The sequence below is a fragment of the Colletotrichum gloeosporioides genome (genome assembly GCF_011800055.1).
Source record: "Colletotrichum gloeosporioides strain Lc1 chromosome Unknown consensus_30, whole genome shotgun sequence".
NCBI classification, from domain to species: Eukaryota; Fungi; Ascomycota; class Sordariomycetes; order Glomerellales; family Glomerellaceae; genus Colletotrichum; species Colletotrichum gloeosporioides.
The window spans coordinates 351,632-368,903 of NW_025544675.1; the positions used below are offsets into that span (position 1 = coordinate 351,632).

Sequence of the window (17,272 nt, forward strand, 5' to 3'; positions counted from 1 at the left end):
CAGGGTAGGATTACTGTTGTGCGCGTTGTGCTAGTGGCTCGGTCAGAGAGACACAACGTCTCTGGGGCGGAACGAGGTGCCGGAAGCAGTCGTCGGTGAGGAATATGGAAGATTGTCTCGTGGGTGGTGCGGTGAGGTGAGAGGTGACAGATTGCGGCTGGCGCTCGGGGCAGACAGATCAGGGACGATAGAATGTCTTATCGGAGCAGAGCCAACGAGGGGCTCGTGGGGCAGTAAGAACGGGATGGGCCCCCCGGCTAGGGATGTACCTTTCTGGCTTGTGACGGATAACGGGGCGCTGCGCTATTGGGGTAAGGTAATACAGCGTAGGTGTGTAGCTTGGGGCGCGAGGAGGAATAAGACGGATGGGATGATGGGCGCAGCGGCTAAGTTGTTGGCGAAGGCGACAATTGCGTGTTGCGCAGGGTTCGTCGATCAAGAGATGGGAAGGATGACAGCGAAAGCATGTATGTAAGGTACGAAGTTATTGGCGGTTTGGAACTGGAACTGGTCTGAGGCCGCGTAGGAGGTTCAGACGAAGATGGACAGGCAGGCAAACAGAGAGACAGACAGAGGTGGCGTCAAGATGTGTGTGCCCGCAGCAGCAAAATGGAAAGTTGTCGTGTGGTGCGAGGTTGGATGCAGAAAAAAGACAAGGTCGCATTTTTCCCAAGAACCAGAAAAGGACCCCAGGGACTTTTACCAGAACAAGAGGACTGCAGCTTGCATCGGCTACCAGGCCAAGCAGGCGCAGGGGAGGAGGGGGAGGAATGACCGAGACCCGGGTCCTCCTGCTCGTCTCCCGTCCCCCCAGCTCCAGCCATTCATCGCCTAATTATTCGGACAGGTTTGGGCAGTCTCGTGGGCCATTGACTGTTTGGTGACCGAGCCGTGGGGAGGCAAGGGGAGGAGGGGAGCTCATACCCGGCAGCACTCAGTGGAGGGGTAACACAAGGCGGTGGAGTTCAGATTTGCGCCGGTCAGGTGCATGTGGTGGGGCCTTCCATGGGCTCTCATCAATTTATTTTCACAGTGTTCTCCCGTCCCAGTGCTGAGGCCTGCAACTGTGAAAGCTGCTCCTGCTGCCGCACCACAGAAATTCCATCGCGTTCCAAGCATCCCCTCAGCACATCCCTGCCACCGCCCACGACAGAGCCCAGCCAGACTCGAGAGCTCAGGGTCATGCGAGTCGTTGCTATCCTAATCGTCGCACACACCGAGGCATCTGGCGATGGTCTTCAACACCGACAAAAAGATGATGCAGTAACCAGTCACTCGTTTGACAGGTCGCCCCCAACCACACTCTAACAAGGCAGACGACGCCTCAGCCCAACGCCACGCTACCTTGGACAATTTGACAGTCACCGATGGCAGGCCGTGACGTCAATTGGACCCTGCCATCCAGTCGGGAGCTCCCGACCCTTGCCTCGACCTGCTTGGTTTCTTTGCATGTGACGTACTGCAGCGAGTCCCGACCACACAGCATCCTGCGAAACATCAACCCAAGTCTAAGCCAACCACGACCAGATCTGACCAGCAATTCACTGGTCAATCACCGTTTGACATTTGACCACGCGCCTCCCTCCGTCTCGTCACTTGTGGCACAGCAAAAGCGTGGATACCTCAGCCACTTGTTTGTATACACCGTCTGATGTTTACTCTCTTGTCCAATTCGTTATTCCAACTGCAGACTGTAGACCGCAGACTACAGACTTCTAAATGTTGACTGGCCTTCCCTCCCTCTTCAGCGCCCACTCAACCGCCCGCTTGACATCATCCACAATCATCTTGGGCGTGTGCGTCGGCGCCCCCCTCTCCTGGCTCCAGACGCCCGTCTTGACCAGCACCGATGCCCATTCCGTCTCCTTGCTGCTGAAGTCATTGGCTCCCCTGATGTCGCTCTCCGGGTTATCGCCCACCATGTAAACAGTCTTCAACGGCGCAGCAGACCCTTGCCCGCCCTTCTTCCCCAGCAACGCCTGACGATGCGCGTTGAGCACCCGCTCCGCATACTTGTACGTCGTCGCAAACGGCTTGCCAAACACCGTCCGCTGCAGCTCAACCCCGCCCGACACCTCCGCCCACACCCCGGCCACCGCCGCCTGGAACGCCCCCTGCCCGAACCTTGGCTGGTGGTACGTCGTCGACCAGAACAGGTCCGCGTTCGAGAAGATGAGCGGCGGCTGCCCGTCCTGCTGCCACCCGCTATTGGGCAGCGCCTTGTCGCCGTTCTTGGACGAGTACGTCCCCAGGATGCCGTCGCGCGAGAGGAGCAGGTCCGTGATGATCTGGATGTCGAGCGCCCAGTCGCGCGGGTCGTTGAAGACGAACATGGCGTCGATCTTGAGCGCGTCCGCGTCGCGCATGTTGCCGCTGTGGATCGGCTTCGGCAGCGGCTCCGCCGTCTCGGCGTAGACCTGCTTCATCAGGCGCTCAAAGGGGAAGACGTCGGGGTGCGCGCCGATGATGTCTGCCGGGGTAACCACGTTCTTGAAGCCGTACCTGCGCTATCGTCAGCGTGGCGAGTTCAAGTTCTTCTGTCATACCAGTAACTCACAACTTTGCGATCTCTCGGCACTTCTTGGCGTCTGCGCCCGTCAGGAAGATGGTCTTGTCACCAAGACCCTCGGGGCCTTGAACCAGTTCCTGGAACGGGGTGTGCGACTGGACAAAGTTATCCACCGAGAGCTGCACTCCCAGCTTGTCGCTGAGATCCTGCACGCGGACAGCCTCGGGCTTGCCTCCGCCGTTAGTCAGGAGGATGAAGGGGATGTTGTTGTCGTTGAGGAACTGCAGTGACTCGGCCGCCCCGGGGATGGGCTTGGCCACGTGCAACAAGACGCCGTCGATGCTGTGTTCATTGTCAGTCGCGCCTTTTAACCATGATAGGCGAGACTCATATCTCGAAGCCCGGCGGGTAGTTGACTCACTCAAACGCAAAGGCAAAAGACGGTGTCTCGCCGGCCTCGAAAACGCGCTTCTTGCTGCTGAAGCACCGATGTGACCCCGCCGCCCTGCACACCTCCCGAGCAATAGGCCGTGACGCCGTCTTCCTCAGACTCGCGAATGCCCTCTCATGGCTGGCTGTACTAGCACACGCAACCCTGAACGGAGCCTGTGAGCTTGAGCTCCCGAACGGTCTCGCCAGCCTTCCAAGGCCGCTGCCAACCCTAATCGCCTGCCTCATTGTCCTAGAGTTTCCTGCCAAAATCAACGACGTGCAATACCCCGCATAGTTGGGACGAAAAAGTATAGAGGTAGAGGTTTGGTGAGTTGAGGTTGACCGAGTTGCTTGCTGGATAGATAGGTAGCTGCCCGGTGCGTTGAGCCTCCCAATCACCCCCGCCATCCTCTGCGACGCGACGGGACCCCCTGTCGCGAAACTCCACCCCGCTAATTTTAGTGGCGAGACCCGGGGGCTGCAGCGGGCGGCGGCGGGGTGCGGTGCATCGAGAGCTTGGAGATTGCAACGCTCTTCGTTGACGTGATACGCTTCTGGAAGTCTTGGCTACGTCTGTGTGGCTTTTCTTCCGGAGAATTGCCATTGTAAATGTAAGTGTCTGGTGATTCTTAGTTCGACGTACGTGTATGGTAGACCACTTCGCTGGTGATGAGAACGGGATCGCGCGGGGTAGCATGATGAGGTCGTCGGAACAACCCTGGGCATTTGACCACTTCCAGTCGATATTAGAAGCTAGGTAGGATGGATGCCGTTCTCTTCTTACCCCGCCCTGTTACAACACTTAAAAGACATTCTTCTGAAGTCCTGCAAAGCTTCAAGCGCATCGCCCCGGCCGCATGTCAGGCACAACGCCAATACGCACTGTGGCTTCAATCTCGTTGTGTTGTGATGGTATTACAGTGATTGAGTGGTCTCGGAGCCGATTGCTCAGGATTCTATGCCCATAGACAGCTAGTGGTACATATTACACATTCCAGGCCAATACCTGCGTCTCCATTTTTGTGTCTTCTGTTGGTTTCCCCCCTCTACGCCTCTACTCCTTCTTCCACTCCCCCGTCCAGTCCTTCATGTGGTCCAGGATGATCTTGGCCGCGGCCGACGGCGAGTGCTGGCGACCCAGGGCCTCCACGAAGTCGCCCTCTGGGTCCATCAGGTAGAAGTATATGCTGTGGTCCACCAGGTAGTCCTGCCCGGGCTTGACGTGCTGCGGGGTGCTGAAGTAGACGCGGTACAGCTTGCACATGGCCTTGATCTCGTCGTAGGTTCCCGTCAGGCCGATGAACTTGGGGTGGAACTCGGAGAGGTACTCCTTGAGCACCTCCGGGGTGTCGCGCTCCGGGTCGCAGGTGATGAAGAGGGGGATCACGGAGCCGGGCCGCTTCTCCTCGACGAGGTCGAACATTTGCGCCATCTTGTCGAGCTCGTCGGGGCAGATGTCGGGGCAGTGCGAGAAGCCAAAGTAGACCTGGGAGAGAGATTCGCATGTTAGCTATGTTTTTCGCAGTCGAGTCTTGAGGTGGGGTGGAGGTTTACCAATGCGTAGCGGCCCTTCATGTCGTCGCTGGTGAACTTGTTGCCGTCCTGGTCGATCAACGAGAAATCGCCTCCGACCTTGGGCCGGCCGATACCCTTGGTCGCCTCGGCGATGCGCTTGCGCTCCATGCGCTGCTTCTCGTGCTCAAAGTACCACGTCAAGCCGGCGCCGGTTCCCACGAACAGAAGGCCGGCTTTCCATGAAAAGGGCTGTTCGACGACATCGTTAGCTGCCGTACTTCTTTTCCCATGATAGGTCATCGACTGCGCCTTACTCCTGCTCTATATCTGCTCTTTGCTTCCTCCACGGTCTTGTACGTCTTCGTCCTCCTTTGCGCCGGGGCAGGCCTCGTCTGGAACATGGTCGGTGCGGCAGTCGGCCGGGTCTGCTTAGGAATCGCCGCTTGGGAGATGCATCGTCGGCATTGTCGGGAGGGTGTGGAGAGGAGGGACTTCCAAAGCCTCGAGGAGGCTGTTGCGTGCGACATGGCGAGAGGCGAATCGAGCGTTCGTCAATTGGCAATGGAGTCGTTTCTGGGATGCTGCAGTCCTTAGGTCGAACATCGAAATCGTAAGATCGAAAAGCTCTCGGTGAGCTCCAAAAATCGATACCCGGATCAACTGTCGGGGCGCTTCAGCGAGAAAGCGCTCAGATCGGGGTACACCGAGAATCTTACCGGGGAAATGTGGACCACTGAGAAGCTTGGGGACTCCATAGTGTGTTGATGCGTCCTTCATCCATCTTCAACACATCCCACATACCCTGCCAAATCACCAAATAAAGTCATTCATCAGATTCTGACTTCAACTTGATCAATACCACACTCCTTCCAGCTTGTATCCTCATTTGTCATTCATTAGAGAAAGATTACAAAGTACTGTGAGCTATGGACTCAGATGTGGACCAGAAGGTCAATGACCGCCAACAGGAGGACCATGAGATGAAAGATGTGCCAGCCCAGCACACATCTTCTTCACAAGGAACATCTCAATCAGCACCTCCACCACAGCCGAACCCCGAGGCAAAATCTGCCACACTTCCGTCAGGCACCAGTCACCCTCCTTCCTCAACCCAAACAACGACAACGGATCCTCCCTCACCCGCGCCCCACCTCAACAACACCATCATGGAGACCACAGAAAAGCCAATGGAGCCTCAAAAGATTGCGAACAAAAAGAGAGGAACCGCGACCGTCAAGAAAACGCCAAAGAGACTCAAGGGAAGCGGCCCCTCAAAGACCGCAAAGACCAAGAAGCAGTCGGACACCGCCTCCACCACCCAGGACGAACCTGACCATGACCACAATACGGAGGAGCTGGATGAATCTGACAATGGCCCCTACTGCATATGCCGCGGTCCTGACGACCACAGATTCATGATAGCATGCGACATTTGTGAGGACTGGTTTCACGGCGAGTGTGTCGACATTGACAAGGACGTGGGTGAGAACCTCATCCACAGATTTGTCTGCCCCAACTGCAGGGACGAGAGCAAGCAGATCGTCTCTGTTTTTAAGCTCAAGTGCAGCTTACCCTCCTGCAAGAAGGCCATCAGGAAGGACAAGGCTGGCCAGGCGACGGCTTTCTGCTCCGAAGAGCACAGCCAGATGTGGTGGGAGATGATGATCGCGGCGGCGCCGAAGCCCAAGAGGAAGGCCAAGGATCCCCGCGAACTCGAGGGCCAGTCTGAGTTGATCGCCGTCTTGAATAGCAGTCTCGCCGGCGTCGGCCCAGACGGCAAGTTTAGGATCAGCACCAAGCCCTTCACCACACCTGCTACTGGAGGTATGCATAAACACCCTAATCCATCCTGTATGGCTTCAACCCGCTTACAGCTTTCCGCAGTTGAGAGTTCTGATGCAAAGGGTAAGGCTCTCGCCCCCGGGATCCTGACGGAGGAGGAGGAGGCCATCCTCAAGGCCTCCGCCGCCGACCGCTACAGCATGGGCGAGCAGACGGTGCTCTGCACGAAGATGCTGCAGCTCCTGGACATGGCTAACGATCGGCGGAAGGAGCTCATCGCGGCCAAGCAGCTTGAGGACGCCGCGTGCGGGTACGACTTCCGGCTCGACCAGGTCGGCGTCGTGGGGCCGTTCGCGCACTGGCTCGAGACGGACGAGTCGGCCAAGAAGATCTTCAAGACGGGCAAGCTGGACGCCGGCAGCCGCCTGACGGGCGACGACAAGAACATCTGCGACAAGAAGCGCTGCAAGACGCACTCGGGCTGGTTCTCCATGCACACTAGGGACGTGAAGCACCTGCAGAAGCTGCTGGCGGACGACGCGAACAAGATGCTCGAGCGGGAGCGGTTGATCAAGGACGCGGCGGTGGAGAGGAAGCTGCGCAGGGAGGCGGAGCATAGTACTGTGCGCAGTTTCCTTGACGATGGTTCGATGGGTCCGGCTGAAGTTATGTGAGGTCTTGAGAGATACCAGAGGGGCTGTTGTCTTATTTTCGTTACTTGACGGTTGGCGTTTGTAAGGGTTGCATGAATCGCCAGATATGGGAGAAAAGTTGCACGCGTCAGTTCATAGGTGGTACGAGAAGATCACGCATTCTTGTAGAGGTGTATTGAGGCCATCACCAGACTTGAGTACGGCCTCGCAAAAGTCAGAGACCTTTAACCATCCAGAATGAGGATGTATTTTGTCTCTACCGTCTAAGGTTTCTAGTGTAACGTCTATGCATCCAGCTTGAGACGATCGAGCATCACGTCAATCTTGCCCAGGAGAATCTGATAGTTGATGGCATCCGACGCGAATTCGTCTTCCGCCATCTCGCCGCCCAGTGTCTTCACGCCCTCCCCGTCGCCATTCTGAACGGGCACCTCATCCTTCTTCTCCTGAACAGGCACAGGCTCACCCTTCCCCTCGACCTGCTCGCTCTGCGTGGCAAGCGTCTCGGCCACGGCAGCGTTGATCTCGCCCTGCTCATCCATCATGTCCTCCAGATTGGCGTCCTCAAACCGCAGACGGAACCGCTCGCCGAGGTAGTACCTGATGTCATCAAGCAGCTCAATCGTATCCGTCTCCTGACGATTCTTGATGCGCGACGCACTCTCGTTGATCAGCTCCGCAAAGTCGGGCTCGTCAATGTAATCCTCCAGCCGATGGGCCAGGTACCGCGCCGCGAACTCTTCCAGCCGCTGCACGCGCAGGTCCCACGCCGCGTGGATCACGTCGTAGATGTTTATGGGCTCCATCTCCTCCTCCTCCCCCTCGCCGTGGGTGCGGTCGATGAGCGCGTTGCTGGTGCCGCTGCCGAGCGTGCTGATGGCCTGCGCAGCCTTCGTCTTGAGCTTGTCGAGGAACAGGATGTCGGCGGTGTAGAGCAGGTCCAGGGCGAGCTCGAGCGGGCAGTCGACCTTTTCGGTGTAGAGGAACGTGAGCACGATCTCGAGCACGTCCGGGTTGCAGTCCACGGTGACGACGTGCAGGTGCTCCGAGTCCTGGGCCTCCTTGAACTCGCTCGAGAACATGGTTTCGAAGTAGGGGCTGCGGATGAGGATGGCCTTGTGCACGGGGTAGACGACGGAGCGCCTGGGTTTCTTTGCGAGCTTGCTGCCGTCGCCGTTGGGTGCGGGGCCGAGGGGGATGCCGATGTGGTTGGCGACGGTTTCGGTCTCCTCGGTGGTGTCGTCGGTGCCGTCTTCGCCCTCTGGTTCGTGTGCGCAGAGGAGACAGTCCGCGAAGATGGAGTTGTCGTGGCGCCACTTGATGTCGTTCACGCGCCTCGTCTCGACGATCATCTTGTGGCCGAGGACCTTTTCCCGGTAGAACTGCTCGACCTGGCGCTGGGCGCGCTGCACTTCATCTTGATACCGCTGACGGGCGAGACGGCGGTCGCTCCCGGCAAGGATTGCCTCCCACAGCTGGTTGATCTCAAGGTAGTCGCTGAGCTTATCAACGCCGATGAGAACGTCCTCCTCCGTGACGGTGCTCCGGGCGTCGACCAGATCCCTGGGCACCTCGCCGAGGTACAGGTAGCGCAACGCGACCTGGAAAGACTCCACGGGGATGGTCGCCGGGAGCTCGTACTTTACTCTTTCGGGCGCATCGGCGAGCTTCTTGCGGAAGTAGGGCGTCCGCGCCGCGAGGAGGAACTTGTGCAGCTCGAACGACTGCGAGGCCGCGATTAAGCTAATGTCTGCCGTCCGGGGCACGGATTTTGAGAGCAGGGTTGTGATGTGGCCGGCCCATGGTTGAAGCGGATCTGTTGATTTCGAGTAGTCGTACTCCAGCAGGAGGTTTCGTATCCTGTCGTTGAGGGCGTTGTAGATGCACCGCTCGCCTTGGAATGTGTTCCTCTCCGCCAGGGCACCTGATGGTCTCAACTCAGCCACGGCATTCTCTTTCCAAATGCGGAAGGAGGAAGAGGCTCACCGGATTCCAGAAGGAGCTGGACAAGCTCGAGATGGCCACACAGACTGGCCTTGACACCTATCGTCAGTGACATCCGAGCGACGCCTCTTTCCCGGCTGGGGGGGTTACGGGCTTAGCTTACAATGATCAAGGGCGTGTAGTCAAAGCGGTCCTTGCCATTGATGTTTACCCCGGCCGAGATGAGCTCCTGACATGTTTTCAGATCACCCCGTCTGCAGGCTAGGAGGAACGCCTCAAATTCGGTCGACTGGTCGAGGGGGTTATCCTCTCTCAGGACGCCGCTCTTGATCAATTCATTTTCATTCTTGAGCTGTGTTTCAAGTTCATCTTTCCGGAGCACCATGTTTGCTGATTACTGGATAAAGACACAGCCTCTCTATACCGGGACAAAAAAGAAGTAACCCAAGGAAACACCAGCAATTATGCAAGGAAGAACTGAAAAACCTCAGAATTGCATCCAGGGCAATGAGGACAATGAAGAGGTCACAGACAAGTCCGATATCTCCATTCAAGGTCGCCTCCGCACGGGCCACTGATTCCCTTACGTGATGCCTTCCTTCTCTGTGCCTTCCAGTTGGTGCATCACCACTGTGACGACTGCCCCACCATTGAACCCCTCTACAGGGATATGCTCCCTTTATCGATAGGCGGCTGGATTATCCGCCCTCCGACACTAGCGTGGTTGCCATGGCACCCGCCCCAGCAGGACCCAGATTGTTTACCGAGCCCAAACTGCCCTGTTAGTCGACCTACTACCCTGCCGTGCACCCAAGTTCACAGCTTTGACTTCAGAAGTGCAGCTCTTCCAGTTCAACACCACCACCAATCTTGGTACTAACCACAGCAGGTCTTGCGTCGTCGCTTCCAATTGCCTCTCCTCTTCTATGGATACAAAGAACCGTTTCTTTTAATCAAGTTTATTGCGCGTTGTGTCCAAGATGACTTCAGAGGCGGAAAAGTACGAGGTGCTGGAGAAAATCGGTATGCACACCCATTCACAAAGCTCTGCAGCTTCCCCGAAGAGCTCCCAACTGACAAGAAATACATAGGCCATGGCTCCTTTGGCATCATCCGGAAGGTGCGACGGAAGCAGGACGGCCTCGTCATGTGCCGCAAGGAAATTAGCTACCTCAAGATGTCGCAGAAGGAGCGCGAGCAGCTCCACGCCGAATTCCAGATCCTCTCGACCCTCCGCCACCAGAACATCGTAGGCTACTACCATCGCGAGCACCTCAAGTCAACCCAAGACCTCCACCTCTACATGGAGTACTGCGGCAATGGCGATCTCGGCCGGGTCATCAGGGATTTGGCTGTCAAGGGACAGCGCGCGCAAGAGTCTTTCGTCTGGAGCATCTTTTCGCAGCTGGTTACTGCGCTCTACAGATGCCACTACGGCATCGACCCTCCCGAGGTTGGCAGCAATGTCCTGGGTCTCTTCAGCACGGCTTCGAAGCCCAAGACGCCGCCTGGCACCATGACTATCTTGCATCGCGATCTGAAGCCCGAGAATGGTACGTGTTGCCAGGCCACCCAGTCTCTGCTACCTTGACTAACCGCATTTGTGCAGTCTTCCTGGGAGAAGACAACTCCGTCAAGCTTGGTGATTTTGGCCTGTCCAAGATGATCCAGTCCCACGACTTCGCTTCGACCTACGTCGGAACCCCCTTCTACATGTCGCCCGAGATTTGCGCCGCCGAGAAGTACACCCTCAAGTCCGACATCTGGTCATTGGGATGCATCATCTACGAGCTCTGCGCGAGAGAGCCCCCGTTCAACGCCAAGTCGCATTTCCAGCTCGTGCAGAAGATCAAGGAGGGCAAGGTCTCGCCCCTGCCCAGCTGCTATTCGAGCGAGCTCATGGGCTGCATCAAGGACTGCCTCAGAGTCAACCCTGACCACCGCCCCGACACCGCTCAGCTGCTCAACCTCCCCGTCGTCCGTTTGATGAGGAAGGAGAGGGAAGTTGTCGAGCTCAACAAGGTCATCAAGACCAAGGAGGATTCGTTTGCACGCCGCGAAAAGGACCTGCAGGAGAAGATTGCCGCGTTTGAGGCTGACAAGGCCTCCGTTAAGCAGGAGGTCGACGCCTCTCTGCGCAGAGAGTGGGAGGTGAAGGCGCGTCTCGAGATCGATCGTCAGATCAACCAGGAAATTGAGGCCCTCCGCAAGCGATTCGAAAGCGAGGTGCAGACCCGCGTTGAGGCCGAGCTACTGAAGAAGGCCACCGAGACGGCACAGGCTCAAGACTTTGCCACGTCCCAGACGAAGTCTGACTACCCCAGATCATCCGTTGGCAACGCCAGCGGCGACGAGGAGTTCTCATCCTCCACAGACCTGACCGACATCTCGACGGAAAGCCCTGTTGCAAGCAACGAGTTGAAGAAGGTTACTCGTACCCCCTTCGGCCGAGCGCAGACCATGTTCGTCGGCGGCATGGGAACTCCCATGGACATCGAGATGGCATCTCCTTCTCCCATTGCCATCGCTTCTCTGTCCCTCTCCCCCCGACGCAATGCGGCCACCAAGGTGCCTAACGCTAACACCGGTAACCTCTTCTCATCGAAAGCTGCCTCCGAAGACCCTGTCTGGGATCTGGCTCGCGACACCATTAGCATCGATTCCGACGACGAGGACATCGTCCCCTCCCCTACTCGCAACATCAAGTCGCGACAGAACCCTTTCACGTCCAAGAACCGTCCGGTTCTTACCTCTCAGAAGTCTGTTCCCATTACACGCGTCAAGCCCCAAGCTTCTTCAACCGCATTGAACCAAAACAAGACATTGCCTGCTCTGCCTAACATGGCTTCCAACCCCGATCTGGGCCGCGGCCTGCGCGAGCGGTGCCCGTCCCCCAACCGCCGTCTGAGTAAGATCCCTTCGGCGTCGAACTTGGCGTCGGCCGCCAACGGCAGCGAATCCCCTGGCGGTCTTTCCCGCAAAAACTCTACCAAGAAGGATCAGGAGCCCCTTGGTAAGGTTGCGGCGAAGAACAACATCAAGGGCAGAACCCTCGTTGAGCTTCAGCAGGCTCGCGCAGGTGGTCGCCCTCTCTCTGCTGTCCTGTCTGGCGGCGAGAACATCAGCCCTAAGCGGGCGTTCAAGGACCGCATTGCGGACCGACGATCCAGCGGCGGCGAGCCGGCCGCAGTGTGGGATCCTGAGCGGGACGAGATGCCCAGTCCGTTCCTGGTGCGACGCAAGCCCATGGCCAGAGTCTAAGATTCTTTTCCTTTTGGCATTACATGAGCGTTGGGTGGCGAAGATACCATAGCATTCACACGGGTCATTCATTTGTTGTTCTTGTCATTACCTCATTACCCCTCTCATTTGTTTTGACGGCACCGAAGAAAAAAGTCTGGAGGAGTATTGCTCCGTTGGAGATAATTGTGGGTGTTTATAACACACAACTGCCCTTGAGTCCTGGTGATGACCAGACGGGACTCTTGGACATGCACACTTATGAAGATGAAGTTTTTTTTCGGAGGTGTTGGAAAGGGATGGGACGGTGTTGCCGCACTCGGCTGGGTGTCATTTACATTGCAGACGTTGTTTTACGGCGTTTGGGTAGATTGTTGGCTGCTTTGTACATACATGTTGCATACGGGAACTGCAGTTGTAGTTTTATTACGAACAGATATCCTACTTTCCAGATGAGTTCTGCTATCCGGGTGGATCGCTACCTATAAGCCATGGTGATTACGGTTCCCTTTGTTGTTACCTCTTACTATTATCGTTATCGTGGTCGTCCTTGTTTTTGTCGTCGTCTTCGCGGTCACCGTACTTAGTACTACTGTTTTTCTATTAATCCTATCCGCCCGGATAGTCCTGAACAGCAAAAGTCTTCCAGGTACGTCTTTTGTCTCTTGCGTCTTATGTCTCTCTGCCACATGCGGTGGTGACACGCAATGCAATACTCCTGCATAGCCCGATCTCCAAGTATTGGATATGGCATGCGGCTTGATATTGCGCGCGCCAATAGTTGCCATCAGCAGCCGCAGATCCTCGCGACGCAATAACCTGCCCGACGACCGCGTGTGTTGTTTCCGATAGCAACCCAATCACATTGATAGAGGAGGAGCAGGAGGGCGCGAGAACGCCTCGCCATATGACATTATGAGACAATCCGGGGTTTGGTGGCTGTTTCTAGACGACGAAAACGAGCGCAAGAGAGAAACAGAGAAACAAAACGGCCGCAAAACTCAAAGCCCGCAAAACGAATGTGGCCAGCCATCGGTATCACGTAACCCCATCACATTCCAGATGCCGTTTTCTCGAGAGACATGCACCCGAGCACACACGCGCGCGTGGGAAAGCATACACCTATACACATGAAAAGAAAAGTAAAGCTGCGAGACGTCACGGCGCCATGTTGTCTCCTTGACTCGTAACAATGATCGACGATTAAACCCCGGCCAGTCACATTTTGACGTTCCGAGATGGCAAGTCCTCCGAGACAACACGAAGCAAACGGCGAGCAGTGCTTCTTTTTTGGGAAGAGAGAGACAGGCAGACAGAGAGAGCGGACGAACTGTTTTACAGCAGGAAGGGGTAGGGGAAGGGGAGGGGTGAAATGAGTGAGCGATGATGGAATGCGGAACATGTTTGCTTTTGCTGAGGAGGTTTAGTTTCGTTATGTTGAAAATGTTCAAGTAAGCCGTTCGTAAGCAGGAACGGGGAGGACGGAAAGTGAACCCTTGTCTGATATAGCTCATGAGTTTATTATGACTCTGTGCTGATTTCAGCGTGTGCGCGGTTCATGATGATCTCATTGACTGTTTGGCGAAGGAGGGTCGTCTCTGTTCAGCTCACGGGTTTGCATGTGGTTTGGAGATCGCGCCCGGATGCTGGGGGCTCGGGACTGCATGTCTTGGAAGCCCACCTCCTCCTCCCGCGCCGCTTAAGTCGCATCTCCATCGCGAATTGCACGCGAAGGCTTGGGAGGCGAAGCTTGGTGGTTTAGCTAGCTTCGAATGAACGCGGCGGCGACACGGGGAGAGGCAAAGGGCGACGACGGTTGCAAAGGGGATTTGTGAGATGTGAGAGTGGGAAAGGGGGGCCGGCACGCTGATCGCCGCTGCGCCCGTCACCATGGCGCTGAGACAGACCGACGACGTGCGTGATGGAGGCGTCGTCACCTCTCGCCTGCAGTAGCCTCGATGTTGGCCCACGGGGAGGGCAGCGGAAGGGAAACGGGGAATGAATGGGGCGCACGCCTCTCTCTCAATGATCAACGACAAGTGTTTTGACGACGCTTGGACTTGTGGGTTTTGTAACTTCCGATGTGCAGTGTTGACAGCTGAGGACGCAACCTGGTTGAGGGTTATTGCTCCGATGCATACTTGCTTTATTTTCTGGTGGACGTGAGGTTTTTGAGGGCATTTCCAAGTCCAATGACGGGGCGTGCCACCCCAGTATATCTGCACGGTTTTTTTGGGGACCATGTTTCTATATCTCTCTTTCGATGTCTGGTATCGGCATTTCAGCTGAACCTGGGGCACATGGCCGAGTATGGTTCGTTCATCAGCTCATTTGATGTTGGGGCCTATGCGGTTTTGGGTTTGGTGTTGCTCTAATATGTTTGCTTTTTCCTCCTTCTTTCCCACGCGCGCACCGCACACGCTTCGCTTGCTGGCGCTGTCTTACGTCTTGTCCCCCCCTCCTCTCACCTTTCTGGAACCCCTGAGCATGTTTCTGCCCGCCGCGAGCTAGCCGCTTCGTGCATACGGGGAAGGAGGCTACTGCGTGCTGCACGGGGGATCACAAGAAGCATGGAAAGGGCACCGGGGGTTGGGTGGTTGAGGTTTTTGAGTGCCACGAGTGTTGTTCAGAACGACGACCGTGCTCAGGAATGGAACATTACGCGGGACGCTTTTGTGAAAAGACCCGAAAGAAGAAAACGGGTGTTTTCCCGTGTCAGCGGAAGCAAGGCATAGGGGGTTGGCGATGAAAGGGTGTTGAGAAAGACGGCAGAGCGCGGCGGGCGGACGGATGGACGGACGGGCGGGCGGTGCTTCGGCGCGGCTGGGGTTGGCACCTGGTACTCCTCTCTCTCTATCTCTACGAGTGTCGTTGACTTTCAAGACACCTAATGGGGCTAACGAGGTGGTTGTCCAAGTTGGACTAGTTCTTGACGGCTTACAAGAGAAGTTCTAGTTCAGACAAGGGCATGAATCTCTAAGCCAAAACCAACGCCAATATTGTGAGGCTTCATGTTCCGGAGCACAACAGGGCTGGTGGCTTGGGGCCGGGGAAAACTGGGCATGGTTGAAGCAAGATTTATCACATCGTGATTGTGAGCGAGATCTAGATTGTGCCTCATTCTTGTTTCCTCGGACTCTGGAGATTAGGTTCTGGGGAGTGTGGAGGAAAGGCGACAAAAGGCAACCTAAGGTAAGGCATGCTTGTGTGTTGGGCTGCTGTCTGGGGGAGGCGTGTATTGTGTCTTGAGTGTCTTGTGCGTGTACTGTCTTGAATGTAGTTCAATGTCTTACCCGCAACGAGATTGTCTTATGAGGCAAGGGACATGTCCACATTCCCATCCCCTTGCCGCCGTTGTACGCATGGTCTTTTTTTGACTCTGGCGTCACTGGATCAACCTTTGCGTCGTTATCGACAACGGCGTGGAAAGGGAAGAATGTTCGCTTGGACTCGATGGCTGGATACAGTTCTCCTAGTCTTGACTTACCCGTTCGTTAAGAAGTAAGGGTTCAACGAGGCCAGGAAGGGGAACGGTCGAGCCAAAAGAGAACCCCAAACGTATTGTCTCAAGCCACGCGAAGACGCTACGAGCTTCTAGTCCGGACGTCGATCAGCGAAACCCGCAACGGTCGGCTAGAAGAATGCATTTTTCAACCTCGTTTCTCGACGCGGCTGTATCTCTGCTTTCTGTCTCTTGTCTCTCTTTGGACGTGGCCATCGCGTATCATCATCCCACAGCATATTACGGCATACAACGAACGAGAACGAGACAATCCTGCGGACGGTTTCCCATGCATGTCGTGCTTGACTTGATAATCTTGGCCGTATTCCGGGGATTGAAATGCAGCATGCTGGTCGCACCTGATCAAAGCCCGCGAGAAGAGAAAGAATGGCTGGCCGCTGCCCGCCGCAACGCATCCCTCGCCCCGGCTTTGGCCCAGGTTCCGCCGGGGGCCTTTACTGCGCAGTCAAGACATTACCATTGTTGATCGTTTCTTTTTCCCCGGATGGCCCTACCGAGAACAGAAGTGACGTCCGACGGCGCGGGATCGTCCAAACGTTCGTTTCTCGGGCTCTGGCGGGCTGCAGGTTGCAGGTTCCTGGCTGCAGCTAACCAGGGCACGGAGGCCAGCCAGCAAGCGAAACAAACACGTTTACCTGTTTCGATGTTGCGGCATTGCTGACTATCTCTCGCTAACTGACCAACTAGCCTTCTGAGTCCTGCCCTCTCTATCTCTCTCTGTCATTGCTTTTCTTTCCCCCGGGGTTTGGTAAAGCTGGGCCCCTTGCCAGATCGTTTTGCTTACGAAGATATTACATGGCTGACCGGTTGGTTTGACTCAGACCCGGAGCCCGTATGTATGGGCATTCTTTCCAATATTCTCACACCGAGATTATTGGGGAAGGCTGTACACGACGAGAGGGATGTAGACAATAGACACGGAGGACCGTCCGGCCGTGATGCATCGTGCAGGGGGGGCAAGGAAGCAACCCGCAGCCGCGTAGCCGCCTCCCTCGAGCTCGGAGCACCGTGTGACCCCCCTTCTCCGGGTCGATCATATTCGGATATTTGGATGACGGGGGAACTTCAAGGGAGGCTGAATTTTGGCTGGCTGGATACCGGACGGTGGCATTGGCTGAGGGAGGAGGAGGATGATGATCACCAACCAGCCGCGGGACGTGCATAGGGGGCCGGGCAGCATGTTTGGAACGCCGCGGTGCTACGCCGCAGCACGGGGAGCATGTTAATCTCGGGGCGTGTAGCGCTTTCCGGTACGGCTATGTGTTTGGCTCCTTTCAGGTGTGATTACGGAAAGCAGGAGGCAACATTGCATGCCATTGATGGCTTGGGAGGCTTGGAGCCATAGACAAGCGAGAGAGCGGCCGTTGTTGGGGCTGAGAAGGCTCTTCGGGCTAGATTGGGAACGTTCTTGGACGACATCCAGCCGTTGATGGGCGCGTGTTACGCCCGTTCGAGATGCCCGTCGCCTTCGGCTTGTTGCCGTGTGGCTGCTGACTGACTATTAAAACGTCAGTAGTAGGAAATGCCACTACGCGCGCCTTGCATCCGTCCATGTCCCGTTTGGAGCGTTAGACTCCTTTCTCCGCCCAGCCCTGCGAACGTTTTGGCCGTGGGCCTTCGCCCCAAGACCTTCTAGACTCACAGGTCGAAGGCTTGAGAGGGATTGTGGCGTCT

The 17,272-nt window shown here is 56.4% G+C and overlaps 5 protein-coding genes across 5 annotated transcripts; 2 read left to right on the forward strand and 3 right to left on the reverse strand.

Moving 5' to 3' along the window:
• Window positions 1–1,715: 1,715 nt before the first annotated feature.
• On the reverse strand, window positions 1,716–3,187 carry GCG54_00008750 (uncharacterized protein; the record flags this gene model as incomplete). Its single annotated transcript, XM_045408709.1, has 3 exons — window positions 1,716–2,502; window positions 2,558–2,851; window positions 2,931–3,187. 3 exons carry the CDS (start codon window positions 3,185–3,187, stop codon window positions 1,716–1,718), a joined length of 1,338 nt encoding a protein of 445 aa, XP_045266452.1.
• Window positions 3,188–3,995: 808 nt separating this feature from the next.
• GCG54_00008751 (Protein SCO1) lies at window positions 3,996–4,983 on the reverse strand (the record flags this gene model as incomplete). The annotated part of the gene is made up of 3 exons (XM_045408710.1): window positions 3,996–4,427; window positions 4,496–4,705; window positions 4,771–4,983. 3 exons carry the CDS (start codon window positions 4,981–4,983, stop codon window positions 3,996–3,998), a joined length of 855 nt encoding a protein of 284 aa, XP_045266453.1.
• Window positions 4,984–5,382: 399 nt separating this feature from the next.
• GCG54_00008752 (Death-inducer obliterator 1) lies at window positions 5,383–6,912 on the forward strand (the record flags this gene model as incomplete). The annotated part of the gene is made up of 2 exons (XM_045408711.1): window positions 5,383–6,280; window positions 6,341–6,912. 2 exons carry the CDS (start codon window positions 5,383–5,385, stop codon window positions 6,910–6,912), a joined length of 1,470 nt encoding a protein of 489 aa, XP_045266454.1.
• Window positions 6,913–7,175: 263 nt separating this feature from the next.
• GCG54_00008753 (BTB/POZ domain-containing protein 3) lies at window positions 7,176–9,220 on the reverse strand (the record flags this gene model as incomplete). Its single annotated transcript, XM_045408712.1, has 3 exons — window positions 7,176–8,815; window positions 8,878–8,926; window positions 8,999–9,220. 3 exons carry the CDS (start codon window positions 9,218–9,220, stop codon window positions 7,176–7,178), a joined length of 1,911 nt encoding a protein of 636 aa, XP_045266455.1.
• Window positions 9,221–9,815: 595 nt separating this feature from the next.
• GCG54_00008754 (G2-specific protein kinase nim-1) lies at window positions 9,816–12,096 on the forward strand (the record flags this gene model as incomplete). Its single annotated transcript, XM_045408713.1, has 3 exons — window positions 9,816–9,858; window positions 9,927–10,388; window positions 10,445–12,096. The coding sequence occupies 3 exons, from the start codon at window positions 9,816–9,818 to the stop codon at window positions 12,094–12,096; spliced, it is 2,157 nt and encodes a 718-aa protein (XP_045266456.1).
• Window positions 12,097–17,272: the final 5,176 nt, after the last annotated feature.